Raw genomic sequence first — 19,119 nt, forward strand, 5'->3', positions numbered from 1 at the left:
ATTATATACAGCATTACCAGCCCAACGTTCAAGAGCATTCAGTCTTTTGGACCCTTTTATTCATTTATTGCTATGATTTGTTTAATGCTTGTGCTATTCTGTGAAGCCCAATATTTAATTTGGAAAAACAGTATGTATTTTTTTAAAAAAAGTTTTGTCTGATCACTCATGTTTGTTTACAAAATGGTACATTTTACAGATTTGGCAAGGGATACGTAAACTTAAGAGCACAACTGTACTATCTAATTTACAATTACTATCTAATAATTTTAATTATTTTTAAATATTCTCTGTCTTTGTGTTTTTAATTAGGCTGTACACCGCCCTGAGTCCTTCGGGAGAAGGGCGGTATAGAAATAAAATTAATAATAAATAAATAAATAAATAAACTGTAGTACAGTCCTAAATGAAATTAAAGTCCTGAACAGATTATATGAAATCAAAATCAAGCAGAAGCTTTTTAAATACCCCAGAGATTCTCCAGGAAATCAGGGATTAATTCTACCTCAGTAGAAGACATATACACCAGCTCCAATTATTTGAGAATCAGGTGAAAAAGGGGAGGAAGAGGAATCTACAGCTGGTCCTCAGCTTACGACCCCAAGGGGGGACAGGAATTTCCATTGCTAAGCAAAGCAGTTGCTAAATGAATCGAGCCCAATTTTATGATTTTTTTTTTTTTTAAAAATCATAGTTGTTAAACAAATCACTGCAGTTGTTAATTGAAATCTGTAGTCATGAAGGAAATCTGACTTCCCACATTGACTACGCATGTGGGAAGCCGGCTGGAAAGGTTGCAAATGGCGATCATTTGACCCATCACATTCTGAGCTTACCTGAAGAGCGCAGGAGATGGAGAAGCCCACCATGCCAGGACTGAGATGGGGTTTGTACACCACAGCGAGTAAAGCTGCAGAGAGGACAATGGTGTTTCCCAGAATCTCAATGTTGGTGGCAAGCCATCTGGAATAGGAAAAGAGGGAGAGGAAGGGAGGAGGAAGAGGAAATGGAGAATGGATGGGGAAGGGAAGGGAAGGGAAGGGAAGGAGGAGAATGGATAGGGAAGGGAAGAAAGGGAAGGGAAAGGAAAATGGAGAAGGGATGGGGAAGGGAAGGGAAGGGAAGGGGAAGGAAAGGGGAGAATGGATAGGGAAGGGAAGGAGGTAGGGAAGATAGAGAATGGATAGAGAAGAGAAGGGGGTAGGGAAGATGGAGAATGGATGGGGAAGGGAAGAAAGGGAAGGGAAAGGAAAATGGAGAAGGGATGGGGAAGGGAAGGGAAGGGAAGGGAAGGGAAGGGGAGGGAAAGGGGAGAATGGATAGGGAAGGGAAGGAGATAGAGAAGATGGAGAATGGATGGGGAAGAGAAGGGAAGGGAAGGATGGAAGGGAAGGAGGAAGGAAAGATGGAGAATGGAGAATGGATGGAGAAGGGAAGGGAAGGGAAAGGGGAGAATGGATAGGGAAGGGAAGGAAGGGAAGGTGGAGAATGGATGGAGAAGGGAAGGGAAGGGAAAGGGGAGAATGGATAGGGAAGGGAAGGAAGGGAAGGTGGAGAATGGGTGGGGAAGGGAAGGGAAAGGAAGGGAAGGAAGGGAAGGAAGGGAAGGAAAGGAGGAAGATGGAGAATGGATGGGGAAGGGAAGGGAAGGAAGGAAGGAAGGAAGGAAAGAAAGAAAGAAAGAAGAAAGGAAGGGAAGGGAAGGAAGAGAAGAAAAGGAAGGAATAGAAAGAGGAAGGAGGAACATGGAGAATGAATGGGGAAGGGAAGGGAGGGAGGGAGGAAGGTAAGGTGGAGAAAAGAAGAAGGGAAGGAAAACATTGTTCCAAGTCTCATTAGGCCAAGAGAGCTGCCATTGTCACCTTCAACAAGCCGCCTCTGAACAAGGTGCTTCCTCCCTTCCAGCCACGGAAAACTCTTTATACCTGTCAGCGACCACTGCAGGGAAAGAGACCTTGTGGCTTTCATCGACTTTGATATCATTCCGGACAATAAAACGCTGCTGGACTTTGAAAGCACGAATGAGGCAGCTCCCCTCAAAGGTTTCCGAGATGTTGGAATAGATGGGTGAGCGGCTCGCGGCTTCCAAGCGTTTCAGCTGGCAGGAGGTGGTGACAAAAAAGACCTGCCCAGAGAAAGGGAGAAGAAGAGCCCCTTCTAAAGTGGGAAAGTCCACATTTACTGGACTTCTTGAGCTTGGCTTGGGTGGGAGCTGAGGTTTAGCTGGGTGGCACAAGGGAGGTGGGAGGATGCAAAGGTTTCTCCTACATTTCAGGAGAAGATTGGGTACTTCAGCAGGTTGTTTGTCGGAAAAATGTCCTCCAAGGAAAGGAAGGAGGAAAGTGAACAGGGCTTTCTCTTCCTTGCATAAATTTTGGTTGAAAACATTTGCATGGTAAAAAGCCACCAAGGCCTCCATCAGGGAAACTTACCTATTATATTTCTATTTCTATCAAAGAGATGTCTGGGTATTTGTATATCTAGATAGATAGATCTAGATCTATCTATCTGTCTATCCATCTCTCCATCCATCCATCTCTCCATCCATCATCTATTTATCTATCTATCCATCCGTCCATCCATCCATCCATCCATCCATCCATCCATCCATCCATCATCTATTTATCTATCTATCCGTCCATCCATCCATCCATCATCTATCATCTATCATCCATCTATCTATCTATCTATCTATCTATCTATCTATCTATCATCCATCCATCCATCTTCCATCCATCTATCCATCTATCCATCTATCCATCTATCCGTCCATCCATCTATCATCTATTTATCCATCCATCCATCCATCCATCCATCCATCCATCCATCCATCCATCATCTGTCTGTCTGTCTGTCTGTCTGCCTATCCGTCCGTCTATCCATCCATCCATCCATCCATCAACCATCCATCACATACACACAACCATATATACATATACATATACATATACATATACATATACATATACATATACATATACATATACATATACATACATACATACATACATACATACATACATACATATATATATATATATATATATATATATATATCCTGAAACCGCTACACACCTGAAAAGCAATGTATAAGGCTGACAGAGGCAAAATAGCCACTAAAACCATCGGTGTGGCCACCACAATCACAACGTAGATCTCCAGAAGGTTAAACAGGAAGCTCAGCAGAGACTTCAGCTTGTCCGGGATGATGGAATCAATTGCGTCCATTTCTTTGGAGAAACGGTTGAGTAGGTTACCGCTGGGAGTCTGCTCAAAGAAGATCATTGGAGACCGGAGAACATCCAACAGGAGCTGCTGGAAGAGCTTACGGGAAGCCACGATCCCGGCCAAAAACACCGCAGCAATCGACCCGAATTTCCCAATAGCTGCAACAGGAGATGAAAGATTCCAGCTGTTTCACGCAGTAGATGTCTTTTTCTTATCAGGATTATCATCATGTAAACGTGAGATGGGCAGCTATATACCGTATTTTTTGGAGTATAAGGCACACCTTTTTCCTCCCTAAAAAGGGGTGAAACTTTAGGTGCGCCTTATACACCGAATGTAGCCCCGCCCACCCACTGGCCCCCACCCTTTGGCCTCTGCCTCTCAGCAGTTTACCTCCTTGCAGCAAGCAGCAAGAAGAAACAGCTCGTTTCAGCTTCAGCACAGCCTAATTAGCACAAGTTGATTGGATCGGCCTCACGACTCTCAGCTGTTTTGCTCTCAGCTGTTTTGCCCTGACCTCTGCTGCTTGCTACAAGGAGGTAAATTGCTGGGAGCAGATTTTTTTTTCTTGTGTTAATCAAGCTATGCTGAAAACGAAAATGAAAGTAAAGCAGGCTATTTGCTGTTTGCTGCAACGAGGCAAAATTGCTGGGAGGCAGAGGCAGATTTCTTTTTCTTGTTTTCCTCACCAAAAAAGGTAGGTGCGTCTTATAGTCCAGAGTGTCTTATACTCTGAAAAATACGATAGATTGATTGATTGATTTGATTGATTGATTGAATAAATCAGGGATGTCCAACCTTGGCAATTTTAAGACTTGTGGACTTCAACATGGCTGGCTGATGAATTCTGGGGATTGAAGTCCACAAGTCTTAAAATTGCCAGTTTTAGACACCTCTGGAATAAATGAATGAATAAAATCTTTGGTGCCAATGCTTTTCCATGAATGAATTTAAGGTCCTGGTTTCTGGTGTTTATCAGGACAACTAAGATAGTTCACCGCAGGGTGGATTTGATTTAAATTGAGTCGATTTAAATCATGATTTAAATCACTAGTAAAAAGACTTGATTTAAATCAACTCGATTTAAATCATAATTTTTAAAGAGCAACTGTCATCTCTGCTACTCCTTTGACCCACTGTTGACTCACCGATAGTCCCAGTGTTGCAGAATATACAGCCTCCTGCTACATAACTAAGCTCCATTTCATGCTGAATAAACTAAATTATTTATGTATCTTAAATAGAAAACTATCTTATGAAAGATTTTTACCCCAAAATTTTTTTATTAAAATAAATTCAATAAAAATCAAAAAAATCCAATTTAAATCAAAAAAATCCATTTTTTTTGTTTTTTTAAAAAAAAACCATTGATTTTTATCCACCCTGGTTCACCATCATAGATTAACAACAGAGGCTAATTTTAAATCATGTAGACTTCCCCCCTTCTTTGTGGACGCCCCTGTATTCATTCATTCATTTATTGATTTTTTTGCAAGGGATGACTTTTTAAAAAAATATTGTTGCATTGTATGCTGAGAGGCGAGCAATACATTAATAGCAATAGCAACAGCACTTAGACTTAAATACCACTTCACAGTGCTTTGCAGCCCTCTCTAAGCGGTTTACAGAGTCAGCATGTTGCCCCCAACAATCTGGGTCCCCATTTTACCCACCTCGGAAGGATGGAAGGCTGAGTCAACCTTGAGCCTGGTGAGATTCGAACTGCCAAATTGCAGGCAGCCGGCAGGCAGCAGAAGTAGCCTGCAGTACTGCACTCTAACCACTAATCCAATTATTTGGATTCAGGTTTCAGCAGTAGTTATACAGTATTAACTCATATATTTGGTCACTTGGTTGAGTTGGGTGGCCATAGAAATTGAATCAGTAAATAAATATTTCTTTGTTTACGGGTGGATGGGAGTGGGCCAAACCTTGCGTGACTCCCAGGAGAAAAAAGACACCCACGCGGAGCTGGGTATGAGGTTGTGTCCCATTGGAAACAGGGTCATTGGCCCATAGGCTGAGCCAGTAGACACGGCAGAACGAGAAAACTTGCTGGCAGGTAAACAGCAGTATGATATAAACCCAGAAGAATGACCCTGCTGTTCTCAGGTACGTCAAGTATATCGAAATCTTTACCTAAATCAAGGGAATGAAATAAGAATAAGGATTGGCATTGACAAAAACACCATTAGTCAATTGCAAAAGGTGGCTTTACTAGGAACAGCTTCCATCCTGCAATGATATCTGTAACACCATCAAACCTCCAGATCTACCTATCCCAGGTCCTTGGTAAGAACTCTAAGGTAAAGGTACCCCTCGCACATATGTGCTAGTCGTTCCTGACTCTAGAGGGCGGTGCTCATCTCTGTTTGAAAGCCGAAGAGCCAGCGCTGTCCGAAGACGTCTCCATGGTCATGTGGCCGGCATGACTCAACGCCAAAGGTGCATTGTTACCTTCCCACCAAAGGTGGTCCCTATTTTTCTACTTGCATTTTTTTACGTGCTTTCGAACTACTAGGTTGGCAGAAGCTGGGACAAGTAACAGGAGCTCGCGGCACTAGGGATTCAAACTGCTGAACTGCCGACCTTTTGATTGACAAGCTCAGCATCTTAGGCACTGAGCCATAGCCTAGACAAAAAAATCCAAATCAGGTCTGAACATCTGGCTGACTGTGAAGAATTATAATTGATAATAATATCCAAAGGATGAAAGGCCAAACCGCTTGAAAAGGGCCCCCACTGAGTAAGCAAATCCCAGCAAATCTCATAACATACCGAAAAGGGAAGTAACCCTCCCAGCGAACCGAATAAGAAGATCCTTTAACTTACCCGTCCAGTTTTCTGCTTCTCATCTTCTGCCATCAGTCTTCTTCCTTCTTCCTGGGTTGGCTTGTAGCTGTCTCTCTTGGCCAAAGGCTCTCTTGATCTTTGTTCAAAGAAAAGAAAGATGCATCATGTGATGACCTGGGGCGTGGCATGGAAGCAACACAACCAGAGAACAAGTCTAACTCTCCTTTATTGCTCCAACTGTGCCCCCAAATGTCTCCACATTCACTACAAGTGCTGGAGCAAAGCTCTCACATGCACCTTCAGAAGCCTCTGGCTGTGAGTAGTCCAATAAGCCAGGTTAGCCCAAACAATAACTAGGGCCAGCAGTCCAATAAGCCAGGTTAGCCAAACAGTAACCAGAGTTCAGCGATGGTCAGTTTTTCCAGTTAGAATAATATATATATGGAAAGAACCGTGGGGGATGTGGTTTCTACCACGAGAACCAATTTGGTCTAGTAAAGCAGGAGGCCGTGAGTTCAAATCCTGCCTTAGGCATGAAAGCCCTACCCCCAAAATAAGCCCCAGTTAAGATTGTCAGCAAGATGGAGGCATTTAGTATTGTATTTCCCCGAAAATAAGACCTAACCAGAAAATAAGCCCTAATGCGTCTTTTGGAGCAAAAAAACAATATAAGACTTGGTCTTATTTTCGGGGAAACACAGTATTTTATATTATTATTTCATTTTAATCTCACCTTGATTATTTTTTTATAAATAACACACGGTAGTGAACGTTACTGATGTAATGGAATGTGGGAACGACCTTGGGAGACAGGATGAATAGAAGCTGTCAAGGAATGGTCAAATAAGAGACAGCATAGCCTGCAGCTAGACAATGAGTGGGGCAAGAAGTTCGAAAGAGACTCTCCCTAGTTTCTCAGGCTGTAAAGGAGATGTGGGGGGGGGATGGTACTTTCAGACTTGCAAGACTGTTGTTGGCTTCGCTTGGCTAACCAGATAGGAATCTGATAGGATAGGTGGAGAACCAATTTGGTTCAGTGGTTAAGGCACCAGTCTAGAAAGCAGGACATTGTGAGTTCTAGTCCCGCCTTAGCCATGAAAGTCAGCTGGGTGACTTTGGGCCAACCACTAGGAGACTGGGAGTTGTAGTCCCGCCTTAGCCATGAAAGTGAGCTGGGTGATTTTGGGCCAATCACCAGGACTTTCTGGTTCTGCTTTAGCCATGAAAGCTAATTGGGTGACTTTGGGCCAATCACCAGGAGACTGTGAGTTCTAGTCTGGCCTTAGGCATGAAAGCCAGCTGGATGACTTTGGGCCAGTCCTTATCTCTCTCTCAGCTCAGCTGTCCTCACAAGGTTGTTGTTGTGGGGAAATAGGAAGAGGAAAGTGTGTTGAATATGTTCTCTGCCTTGATTTATTTTTTCAAATAAATCAAAAAATAATAATAAAATTGGGATACAAAGAAAGAAACAAACCACTTACTTTCCAGGGGTTTCCTGGTGGGTCATAGGAGTTGTGGAGATCCTCTTAATCTTTCCTGCATCTGTGGAGTCAAGGAAGACCAAAGTCTCAGAAGAGACATGATAAGAGAGACAATAGAAGAATAACCCACAGATGCTGAGAAAATGCACCGATTTGGGAGCTGCAAATAGTAAATCATACAGGATTATGTCTCTCAAATAAAGCCACTTGCTAAATCATCTGGTTCAAACCTGTCTTACAAAATCATCCAATTAAAGAAATATGGAATTGTAATCAAGTACAAAGGGACGCGGTGGCTCAGTGGCTAAGACGTTGAGCTTGTCGATCGAAAGGTCGGCAGTTCAGCGGTTCGAATCCCTAGTCCCGTGTAACGGGGTGAGCTCCTGTTACTTGTCCCAGCTTCTGCCAACCTAGCAGTTCGAAAGCACATAAAAAATGCAAGTAGAATAAGAGGGGCCACCTTTGGTGGGAAGGGAACAGTGCAACAGCCCTTTGAAGAATACTGGAATAAATTGTGTGAATGGTTTTGTCAGAATCCCCAAAGAATGCATGAAGTGGCTGCAATTCTAACGAGTCTATTCATGGATAATAATACTCAGTTGTATCAACCATCAAGTATAGATGACCTTTGGGAGGAACAGTAGTAATTTGCAAATCCTGATCTTCTTTTTCTTCAGGGTTCTGGGACCTCAAGAAGTCTGCAAATGCCCCTTGTTTTTGCATCAGTTCTTGCCAAGAGCCCATCTCAGAGACTTCTCCGTTCACCATCATAATGATGTTGTCCACCTTGGGTAGAATGTGGATGGTGTTGGTCACCAGGACACGAGTCTGGAAAGCAAGAGGAAGCAAGACGAGGAAGATAAGTGCTGGCTGGACCCTCGACAGAAGCGCAGGGAGAAGCGTGCACAGCAGAGGGGAAGGCGTGCCAGAGATTAGCTGAGTCACTGGACCACACCCCACAGGGTATAAATGTGGGTGTGGTGACCGGTTCAGTTTGTGATGAGCAAAAACTGGAAATACTCCATGATCTCTGCGTTACTGGACTTTGCCTGCTTTATCGGACTGCATTTGGATTAATCCTTTTATTGACACTCTGCCTGTTTTATCGGAATGCTTGCAGTCTAATCTTTGTTTTGTGTGAGTAAAGTCTGAATTGGCAGCTAGCCACTGGGTTGCTGCCAGCTTTATCTTCAAAGAGTTTTGTCGTGTGGCTTATTAACTCCGGGCCGTCTGTGGGGGTGCATGTGGGGTACGGGGACAGAACAGGGGGATGGAATTCACTTAACAACTGTCTTGCTTAGCAACAGAAATGTTGGGCTCAGTTGTGGGAGGAGTCTCTGTACTGCATCAGATCCTGTTCCGATAATTTAGGAGAGTTTGGAACACCCAGTACCTTTTCCTTCAACAAGCCGTTTGGTCCGAGAACTTGGTTGAAAATGTGCTGTCCAACTGGAACGTCCACAGCAGAGAGGGGATCATCCAGGAGGTAAACTGAGGCCTTCGTATAAACTGCACGAGCCAGGCTGAGCCTCTGCTTCTGTCCTCCAGAAAGATTGATCCCCTACGGCAGCATAAAAACAGTCCTCAGTCACCTGCCGATATCCCTCTCCCTGTAGATCATGCTAAAGCTAAAGCTTCTGGGGACAGAATTAGCAACCTTTGGAGGGTCCCAGGTCCTCTTCCCCAATCTACGCTGATTGGGAAAAGAGCTCAAAGGTTTATTTAAAATAAACAGAAGTTGTGTTTGTCCTGTGGAGAACGTGGAACTCTTTGGGTGCAAAGCAGATGTCCTATGAGTTACAAGTCCACCATTTAGGGGAGTTCCTTTATTTCATTCGGGGGGGGAGAGGAGGAGGAGGAGGAGAAGTAGTAGTAGTAGTAGTAGTAGTAGTGGAGGATGATGATGATGAGGAGGTGAAGTAGTAGTAGTAGTGGAGGAGGAGAAGTAGTAGTAGTAGTAATAGTAGTGGAGGAGGAGGAGGAGACAAAGAAGAAGAAGTGGTAGTAGTGGTAGTAGTAGTAGTGGAGAAGGAGGAGGCAAAGAAGTAGTAGTAGTAGTAGTAGTTGTTGTAGTAGTAGTAGTGGAGGAGGAGAAGTAGTAGTAGTAATAGTAGTGGAGGAGGAGGAAAAGAAGAAGAAGTGGAGGAGGAGGAGGAGGAGAAGGAGAAGAACAAGAAGAAGAAGTGGAGGAGGAGGAGGAAAAGAAGAAGAAGAGGAGGAGGAGAAGGAGAAGGAGAAGGAGAAGGAGAAGGAGAAGGAGAAGAAGAGGAAGTGGAAGAAGGAGGAGGAGAAGGAGAAGAAGAAGAAGTGGAGGAGGAGGAAGAAAAGAAGAAGTGGAGGAGGAGGAGGAGGAGAAGGAGAAGGAGGAGAAGAAGAGGAAGAGGAAGGAGGAGGAAGGAAGAGGAGAAGGAGAAGGAGAAGGAGAAGGAGAAGGAGAAGGAGAAGAAGAAGAAGAAGAAGAAGAAGAAGAAGAAGAAGAAGAAGAAGAAGAAGAAGAAGAAGAAGAAGAAGAAGAAGAAGAAGAAACCAACTAGATAAATTGGCTAGATAAATAATACAGTAATGATCCAAGAACCTTCTCTCCAATTTCTGTCTGGCTTCCAGCTGGAAAACCGTCTATGTCAGGTTGCAGGGCGCAGGCTTTGACCACCTGGTTGTACCACGTCCTCTCCATTTTCCTCCCAAATATGACATTGTCTTCCACAGAAGCATTTTGTATCCAGGCTATCTGGGGAACAAACGCTATGGTGCCCTTTGAAAAGAAAAGTAGTGAAGCTCACTAAATTGTCACCAGAACTGGAAAGTGGATTTTGGTAAGGAGAGAGAGAGAGAGAGAGAGAGAGAGAGAGAGAGAGAGAGAGAGAGAGAGAGAGAGAGAGAGAGAGAGAGAGAGATATGGAGGTCAACTTCCATCTGCCAAAGTCAAAGTTTATCTGTTTCCCAAAAGAGGTCCTACACCAAGCCATTCTTGAGTTCCAACAGAGATGATAACGTCTTAAGGACGCCCCCCCCCAAAAGCCCAGTTTTGAAAATGGTGGATTCCCCCGACAGAAAGCCACCACTGAAGTGACTCAAACTACTAAAACTATGACATGAAACATTAGAATTACCACACACTCACACAAATAAACTAAATCCTAAAGCAGATTGCACCAGTCTGGTTGACCTTCCAAAATGGTCCTCAGTTCCCAGAGTTCCTGAGTCAAGGAGACCATCGCTGAGAATTCTGGGAGTTGAAGTCCACATATTCAGATAGTGCAATGTTTCTCAACCTTGGTAGCTTGAAGACGGGTGGACTTCAACTCCCAGAATCCCACAGCCAGCAGCGCTGGCTGGGGGATTCTGGGAGTTGAAGTCCACCCATCTTCATCCTACCAAGGTTGAGAAACACTGAGATAGAGCTTGGGTTGCAGAAGGCGGACCACACCTTGAATAAATTCTGTTTTAAAGTGCTTTTACCTTCATTACTACAGAACCTTCAATCCTTTGCAGCTCACCAAGTAATGTGGAGAGCAGGGAGGATTTCCCAGCCCCCACTTGACCCACCACGGCACACAGGCTGCCCTGAGGTACAGACAGATTTATCCTGTTAAGGTAAAAATGGGTACATCTTAGACATCTTCAAGCCGTATTGTGGGGTGGAAAGATCCTGGCACCAGCCAGACTAAATTCAAGGTGGAGATCTGGAAATAATAGCAACAGTAATAGCACTTAGACTTATGTACCGCTTCATAGTGCCTATAAAGCCCTCTCTAAGCCGTTTACAGAGTCAGCCTATTTTCCCCCAAAATAAGATAAGAGACAGCATAGCCCATAACTGGATAATAGGCAAAGCAAAAGACTTAGATGGAAGCAGGGGTGGGATTCAGCTGGTTCAGACAGGTTCGGGCGAACCGGTAGCTCCGACGATCAGCTGAGAGTGAACCGGTTTGCTCCGACAATCAGCTGGGCCCGCCCACCCACCCTGCGTTATACCGACCTATGTTTCCTTTGTTTGAAGCCCAGCTGATAGGCACGGTAGAACTGAGCGCGCGCTCAGCGAACTTGTTCTTACACCGGTTGAATCCCACCACTGGTTGGGACCCTCCCTAGTTTCTTCGGCTGTAAAGGAGGGGGAGCGAATTGAACTTCCATTGAAGCACCAAATTTTACCTATTTAGGCACGGACTGCCTTCTCTGCACCAGCTGAAAGTTCCATTTGTGACAATGATGGGATTTGGATCTAGCAGAAAAATGCATCAATCAGCACATGTTCTGGGATGATGGTTTACTTTCTATATTAGTCAGAAAAGAACAGGCGTTTTCGTATATAATCACGTGAATTGTATGTATATGCTTAATTCTCTTTTGTCAAGTTCTCATCATGTGCTCAACAACAATAATGGCAGTTCTTGACGTAGGAACATTCATTTTACGAGCATTCAAAGTTAGGATGATACTGAAAAAAGTGACTTAAGCAAATCCTCACACGTACGACGGTCATAATGTCCTCCCAGTCACATGACCTAAATTCAGGCAGTTGGCAACCAACATGTGTTTAGGATAGTTGCGGTCTCCCAGGATCACATGAATGTTTGTCAAACACGACAAACCGTCTGACGTGAACTCTAAAGATTCCTTTATTAGGAATGCCGGCAGCCTTGGCAATAAGTTTCTCTCACAGGCTAACAAGTCTGTCTGGCAGGGAGATGAATAGTCGTCTGCCACACCTATTTATCTCTGCCCCCTGCCTTTTATCCCAGAGCTAGGGTGGGGACTTGCTAGCAGTGGTAGTTCTTCCTTCCCAAGGACCGGCCCATAGATTTCCATTGCTCTCCTCTCTTCTGCACATCTGCACGTCAGGCACAGGACCCAGCTGCTCCTCCTCTACCTCATTAGCCATCTCCAGACCTGGGGGCTGTTGACTCTCTATTTGAGGGCTGATGGACGAGCCAGGCTCTGCCTCTGTCTCTCTCTCTGTCAGCCCCATTCCCTCTTCCCCCTCAGAGCTCCCAGTTTGCTCTGATGTTGACCTTGACTCCCACGCTGCCTTCTCTAATTCGGCTGTTGGATGGTTGACAGGCCACAATACTTATTCAGCTTTCTTGCAAGCTCTCACATCTGTTCACAAAGATTAGTCCCTTGAAATATTGCAGTGGCTAATCTGGTCCCACCCAATTTGCATGACGTATCGATAAACAGGCTTTAATTCTCAGGATAATCAGTCGTGTTTACACTGATTGGAAATTCTAGACCATCCATTGGGAGGATATACAAAGCTGATACTTACTGCGGTCCGAAGACTCAACATCCACCTGAGCTTGATCTAATTCTTCAAGAGAAAGAAAGGTAGCTAAGCGACGGATGGAAACTTTTGCCTAGAACAAAATACATGTTGACACCATGCAGTTCAGGAAAGGTTTGGACGTGATTCTCCAAAGTTGACCCAAGGATCAACGAGACCATTCAAGTGGTCAATAAATAATTGGAGGTCAAAAGGAGCCAGTAAATGTCTAGGAGGTCAGTAGGTGGTCTATAAAACATAAAAGGTCAACTGAGATCAATTAAGTTCTTGGGGTTTCTGTAGAAGTCCAACCCAGTTTGTAGATCTAGAGATGAGATGATTAATGGCGAGACAGTAATACTCAAAGTTGGATGATCATCTGCCAACAAGAGTGGCCTTTAGTTGTCTTCATCAGCCACATGATGTTACTGGCCTTATTTATTTATTATGTTGTTGTTGTTTGTAGTACTATCAGTTAAAGTAGTATTTATTAAATTATTTTCCAAAGCAAATGCTTAGGGAGGAGGTCTATGGACAATCTTAAACTTCATGAAGGGGTCAATGACCTGAAGAATTTGGTGAGTTCTGGTCTAGGAAAAAAACCAAGGTGCCCTCAAGCATTTAGATCATTTTTGGACGGTAGTTCTAGATCCTCCTTCCTTTGCTCTGGGATCTCCAGGCCAACCATCAGGAAGAAGAACATGGAGAAAGAGCAAGATGATTTATTCGGGGGTGACAACATGCTTGAAACAATTGCCTAACAGGAAGACCACTTGGAAATGCAGAACTGGAGTACCCGGAATGATGGTGTGGCTTGGTGGGCATGGCATGGCTTGGTGGGCGTGGCTTGGTTGGCGTGGCAGGGGAAGGATACTGTAAAATCTCCATTCCCACCCCACTCCAGGGGAAGGTTACTGAAAAATCCCCATTTCCTCCCGATCAGCTGGGACTTGGGAGGTGGAGAATAGATGGGCGCGGAGTCAGTGGTACTCAAAATTTCCGCTACCGGTTCTCCAGAACTGGTCAGAACCTGCTGAAACCCACCTCTGATGACCCACCACTTAAACTGACGCAACGTAGCCAAAGAGCAACTCACCTGCACAACAGCATTAATGGAAAAGGGAAGGAAGGAATGAGCAGTATTGAGAATGTTGATCAAGCTAAGAGAAACAAAAGCTTTCTTAGCATCCAAGACATTTGTCTCATCTGACAACGTGTAGACCGCAAAGCTGATGAATGAAATCTGTAGAGAAGCAACCAGAAAAGAGGTGAAACCAGGGGTGAAATCCAATTTTTATTTTACTACCGGTTCTGTGGACGTGCCTTGGTGGGCGTGGTGTGTGGCTTGGTGGGCGTGGCAGGGGAAGGATATTGCAAAAACTCCATTCCCTCCCCACTCCTGGGGGCAGGATATTGAAAAATCTCCATTCCCACCCCACTCTGGGGCCAGCCAAAGGTGGCATTTGCCGGTTCTCCAAACTACTCAAAATTTCCGCTACCGGTTCTCCAGAACCTGTTTAGAACCTGCTGGATTTCAACCCTGGATGAAACCCTCTCAAAACCATATGCCATTTTTGGGGAGGTCAATCTGCAACGGCTCACCAGAAAAGTAGATGACTGGAAAGATGCAAGAGAAGCGGAGAAGAGGAACTGAGACATCTTGAGAGCTTGAAGTTCTTGAGTTCGGATGCCCAGCACTTTGCTTATGAACGTCTTTTCCCAGCCATGAAGTTTGAGGACCTTCATGTCACTGAGGATGGTGCTAGTCAGCCTTGCACGGTTATCCTTGTACTTTATCTGAGCTTCCTGAAAGATGGAATTTTAAGTTTGTAGCACCAACAGGAAAATTGGAATTGTAATGCTTAGTAGTATTTCTAATCATTCACAATATTACACACAGACCAAAACACACATGGAGCTCTGCTCAGCCCTGACCATTTTTTGCATTTCACGAGTTCTGAAGATGACCCCCCCCCCAAGCATGTGTTTGATCTTGGTTGGTTGTGTAGGAAGTTAGCACCCACCCCTCTCCTAGAAGAATGAAATATTTTAGGAAATATTGAGAGGGGCAGAATATTATGTTTCCCTGGTTGAGAAATGGAGAAACATGTTTTAAAGACAAAGCAGCTTTCTGCGTCCCCCCCACCTTTGTCAATGGACCATCATCTGCAACACAATAGGACCCATCTAGCAACAGAAACTCCCCACATGGCACCTGGGAAGATTACATCAGCCAGCAAGGCTAGCTAAGACCCCCACCCCCTGGGAGTCTGACAACCAATCAGGATACTCTTTCTGTGCCCCCAGGAAGTTCAAAGCTCAGAGAGGGCATAAAACCAAGGCACACTCAGCATCTCAGCCCTTTTCTGTTCAGGAACTCAAACAATGTGAGCTTGCAGAGGCTGTTTTCATCCTCCCGGATGCTCGAGGAAAGCCTCCGGAGCTTGGGGAGGGCAAAAATGTGCTCCCCTGCTGTGGTGCAGGAGGCCGATTAGGCCACGCCCACCATAGCCATGCCCACCCAGCAACCGGGCAGAGAACTCCTTGCTAAAATTTTTGAAGCCCACCCCTGCTTAGAACCCAAAGCAAAATTCCATATCCACCAACAAATGATATGAAATTAAAGATGTGTGTCCATCAATGACTTTTTTTCAGTCGTTTCTGATTCTGTTCTCTGCTCACAGAGATCAATGAATCAAACAATGTTCTGAGGTAGGAATTGTGGTCTTTTGTCAACGTTCCCCCCATCTGGAAGTCCTTCAGATGTGTCAGACTACAACTCCCAAGATGTCTGTCTAGGGTGGCTTTTAGTTACCGTTTATAGGAATTCTTGGCCAACATCTTTGTTAAGTCACCAGAGGATACAAGGTCAAACTAAGGAAGAGGAATTAAATTCAGAGGTGGGCTGCTGTGGGTGCTTAGGGGTTTGGGAGAACCTTTAGCTAAGAATCTGTGCAGTTCGGAGAACCCCCAAATCCCACTTCTGGCTGGCCCCGCCCACCCTGCCCCTCCCAGGAGTCCCCACGTGGCCCGTTTTGGATGCAGATAAGTGCAAGGCGAAGCTTGGGGAGGGTGAAAAACGGGCCTACCAGACATTCGGGAAGAGGGTCTCCAGAGCCTGGAGAGACCATTTTCACCCTTCCGGAGGCTTGACGAAAGCCTCCGGAGCCCGGGGAGGGCAAACACCACCACCCCTGTGGTGCAGGAGGCTGACAAAGTCATGCCCACCATGCTCACAACCGGGCAGAGAACCCCTTGCTAAAATTTTTGAAGCCCATTCTGATTAAATTTACTTGTCAACTTGCAAAGCTTTCAAGTTGCCATGAGCAGGAGAACTGAAGTGCATTCCATACATTCTTTCTGACCACAATCAGAAGGAGGGTGTTAGGTTTCACAGCCCGCCAAAGTGGTTAATTGGAGAATGTGATTTATGACATGGCCAGAGAGGAGGGGAGAGACAGGGTCATAGGGGAACGTAAATCTACGTAGGATCAGTCCTAACTGCATCCGAGTATTGCCGGAATGGTGCTCCTAATAAATGAATATATTTCCTTTGAAGTTTGGATCATGACTCATGAATTAATTAGGGCATCTTTCGGAAACTTGACATTACTTATTTTCCAGAAAACCAAAGTATTTTAGGCCCCATACCTGGAGCTGCCTTCTCTTCTTGCTGATCCCAAAGTTCAGAGGTAAGAGAACTAAAAATATGATAACAGCAGACAAGGCAGAGGGTCCGAGGAGCTAATGGATGCAGAAACCAGAATGTTAAATGAAGAGAAGGCAGATTATTTTTGTGCATCTCTTTCTACTGAACAGTAAGAAAATGGCATCGGAGTTGAAATATTCATGAAAAAGATGATTAACGACCCAAATCTGTTCCTTTGGCTGAGCTTTTCACCATTTTTAATGAGCTAATGGAGACATCTAGTGGCCAGGTGAAGCAGACCCCAGAAGTAATTCAATTATTTGAATATCAATATAAGAGCTGTGGTGGCACAGTGGTTACAATGCAGTACTGCAGGCTACTTCTGCTGACTGCCGGCGGCCAGCAGTTCAGCAGTTCGATTCTCACTAGGCTCAAGGTTGACTCAGCTTTCCATCCTTCCAAGGTAGGTAAAATGAGGACTCAGATTGCTGGGGGCAATATGCCCGACTCTGTAAATCACTTAGAGAGGGTGGTAAAGCACTGTGAAGTGGTATATAAGTGCTATTGCTATTGCTGTAGTTGATTGGATGTTGCATTAGGAGCCCTGGTGGCACAGTGGTTAGAATGTAATATTGCAGGCTGACTCTGCCTGCAGTCTGGAGTTCGATCCTGACTGGCTCAAGGTCACCTCAGCCTTCTATCCTTCTGAGGTGGGTAAAATGAGTACCCAGATTGTTGGGGGCAAGACGCTTAGAGAGGGCTGTAAAGCACTGTGAAGCGGTATGTAAGTCTAAGTCCTATTGCTATTGCTCTTCCTTTTCTCCTTCCTTCCTTCCTTCCTTTCTTCCTTCCTTCCTTCCTTCCTTCTTTCCTTCCTTGGTGGTGCAGCGGTTAGAATGCAGTATTGTAGGCTGACTCTGCCAACTGCCAGCAGTTTGATCCTGACCAGCTCAAAGTTGACTCAGCCTTCCATCCTTCTGAGGTTGGTAAAATGAGGAGCCAGATTGCTGGGGGCAATATGCTCGACTCTGTAAACCGCTTAGAGACGGCGGTAAAGCACTGTGAAGTGATATATAAGTCTAAGTGCTATTGCTATTTCTGTAGTTGATTGGATGTTGCATTAGGAACCCTGGTGGCACAGTGGTTAGAATGTGGTATTGCAGGCTGACTCTGCCTGCAGTCTGGAGTTCGATCCTGACTGGCTCAAGGTCAACTCAGCCTTCTGTCCTTCTGAGGTGGGTAAAATGAGGACCCAGATTATTGGGGGCAAGAGGCTGACTCTGTAAACCGCTTAGAGCGGGCTGTAAAAGCACTATAAAGCGGTATATAAGTCTAAGTGCTATTGTTGTCGCTATTTCACATCTGAAGGAGGAAAACTCCTCCAGATCTGTGAGTGATATATAAAAAATGACTGTATACTATATGGAGGATATCAAGATATGGCTTATGTAATGATGAATAGGCTTCACGACAGTGTGTGAACTGCATCGTTATGGATTAAAAAGGCATTTGGGAGGGCAATGTTCAAACCCAACTGCACTACAGGTAAGTCCTTGACATACGACCCACAATGGGCACCAAAATTTCCCTTGCTAAGTGTGGCAGTTGTGGAGTGACTTGTGTCCAATTTTATGACTGTTTTTTTTGCATGGTTATTTTTTTTTTTTTTTAATTTGATTTATATGCCGCCCTTCTCCGGAGACTCAGGGCGGCTTACAATGCATTAAGCAATAGTCTTCATACTTTTGTATATTTTATACAAAGTCAGTTTATTGCCCCCACAAACTGGGTCCTCATTTCACCTACCTTAGAAAGGATGGAAGGCTGAGTCAACCTTGAGCCTTGGAGAGATTCGAACCAGCAGTAATTGCAGGCAGCTGTGTTAATAACAGGGTGCTTAGACCACTGTACCATCAAGGCTCCTATTATTAAGCGAATTGCTGCAGTTGGTAAGTGAATTGTGCAGTCGCTAAGCAAATCCGGCTGTGCCTCATTGACTTTGCTTGTCGGGAACCATCTGGAGAGGATGGAAATGGCCCTAGGACTCTACAACTGTCCTAAATTCATGCCTGTTGCCAAACACTCACATTTTGATCACATGACTATGGGGAGGCTGCAATAGTTTTAATTGTGAGGACTGGTACTAAGTCACTTTTTTTCAGTGCTGTTATAAAACGAATGACTATCGGTATTCTAATACTGGTGGCAAACATCTTCAAGGAAAAACAAAGACAGTCCAGTTGCCTCTTGAATAAGCACCTTTGGGACAATCATGACCTGGATGACTGAGAATCTCCATAGACAATCAGAGTTGTGTTTTTTTTTTTACCTGCCAAAGGAAGACAAAGCAGATGACGATCCGGATAGGAGCAAGCCAAGTCCCATTAAAATAAATAATTAGGTCCATCAGCTTCTGCACGTCAACAGATACCAGGTTGACAATCTCACCCACAGATGTTGAATTTTTTGCTGCACTGGACAGGACCAAGATCTACAGGACGAAAACCAAATCTTCTTTTTAATAGGAATCTCTTCTCCTAAAACAGACATTTAATACAAGTAATCATGTCATAGAGCTGATGTCTTGGTTGGGTCTATCTAGTATGTCTGATATCAATCTGGAAGAGCTGGTCTTCTGTTTTCCAGCGTGCGCATGCGCGGCAGTAACCGGAAGCCTTGCTGGATGGCGCACATGTGCGTGCTGG

The 19,119-nt window shown here is 44.6% G+C and overlaps 1 protein-coding gene across 1 annotated transcript in view; it reads right to left on the reverse strand.

The window, feature by feature from the left end:
* ABCC6 (ATP binding cassette subfamily C member 6) overlaps positions 1 to 19,119 on the reverse strand; it is a 44,199-nt gene that overhangs the window by 12,096 nt on the left and 12,984 nt on the right. Inside the window, exons 10-25 of the mRNA XM_060692916.2 lie at positions 18,744 to 18,905; positions 16,417 to 16,509; positions 14,368 to 14,571; positions 13,862 to 14,008; positions 12,772 to 12,859; positions 11,655 to 11,724; positions 10,962 to 11,088; positions 10,078 to 10,254; positions 8,896 to 9,063; positions 8,129 to 8,330; positions 7,503 to 7,563; positions 6,061 to 6,157; positions 5,160 to 5,367; positions 3,076 to 3,386; positions 1,926 to 2,125; positions 837 to 963 (exon numbers count right to left, since the gene is read on the reverse strand). Of these exons, the coding sequence (XP_060548899.2) occupies positions 837 to 963; positions 1,926 to 2,125; positions 3,076 to 3,386; positions 5,160 to 5,367; positions 6,061 to 6,157; positions 7,503 to 7,563; positions 8,129 to 8,330; positions 8,896 to 9,063; positions 10,078 to 10,254; positions 10,962 to 11,088; positions 11,655 to 11,724; positions 12,772 to 12,859; positions 13,862 to 14,008; positions 14,368 to 14,571; positions 16,417 to 16,509; positions 18,744 to 18,905 (2,442 nt within the window). The remainder of the gene's footprint in view (positions 1 to 836; positions 964 to 1,925; positions 2,126 to 3,075; positions 3,387 to 5,159; positions 5,368 to 6,060; positions 6,158 to 7,502; positions 7,564 to 8,128; positions 8,331 to 8,895; positions 9,064 to 10,077; positions 10,255 to 10,961; positions 11,089 to 11,654; positions 11,725 to 12,771; positions 12,860 to 13,861; positions 14,009 to 14,367; positions 14,572 to 16,416; positions 16,510 to 18,743; positions 18,906 to 19,119) is intronic.

This window comes from Pantherophis guttatus, chromosome 14 (genome assembly GCF_059756535.1).
Source record: "Pantherophis guttatus breed Tessera chromosome 14, ASM5975653v1, whole genome shotgun sequence".
Lineage (NCBI taxonomy): Eukaryota > Metazoa > Chordata > Lepidosauria > Squamata > Colubridae > Pantherophis > Pantherophis guttatus.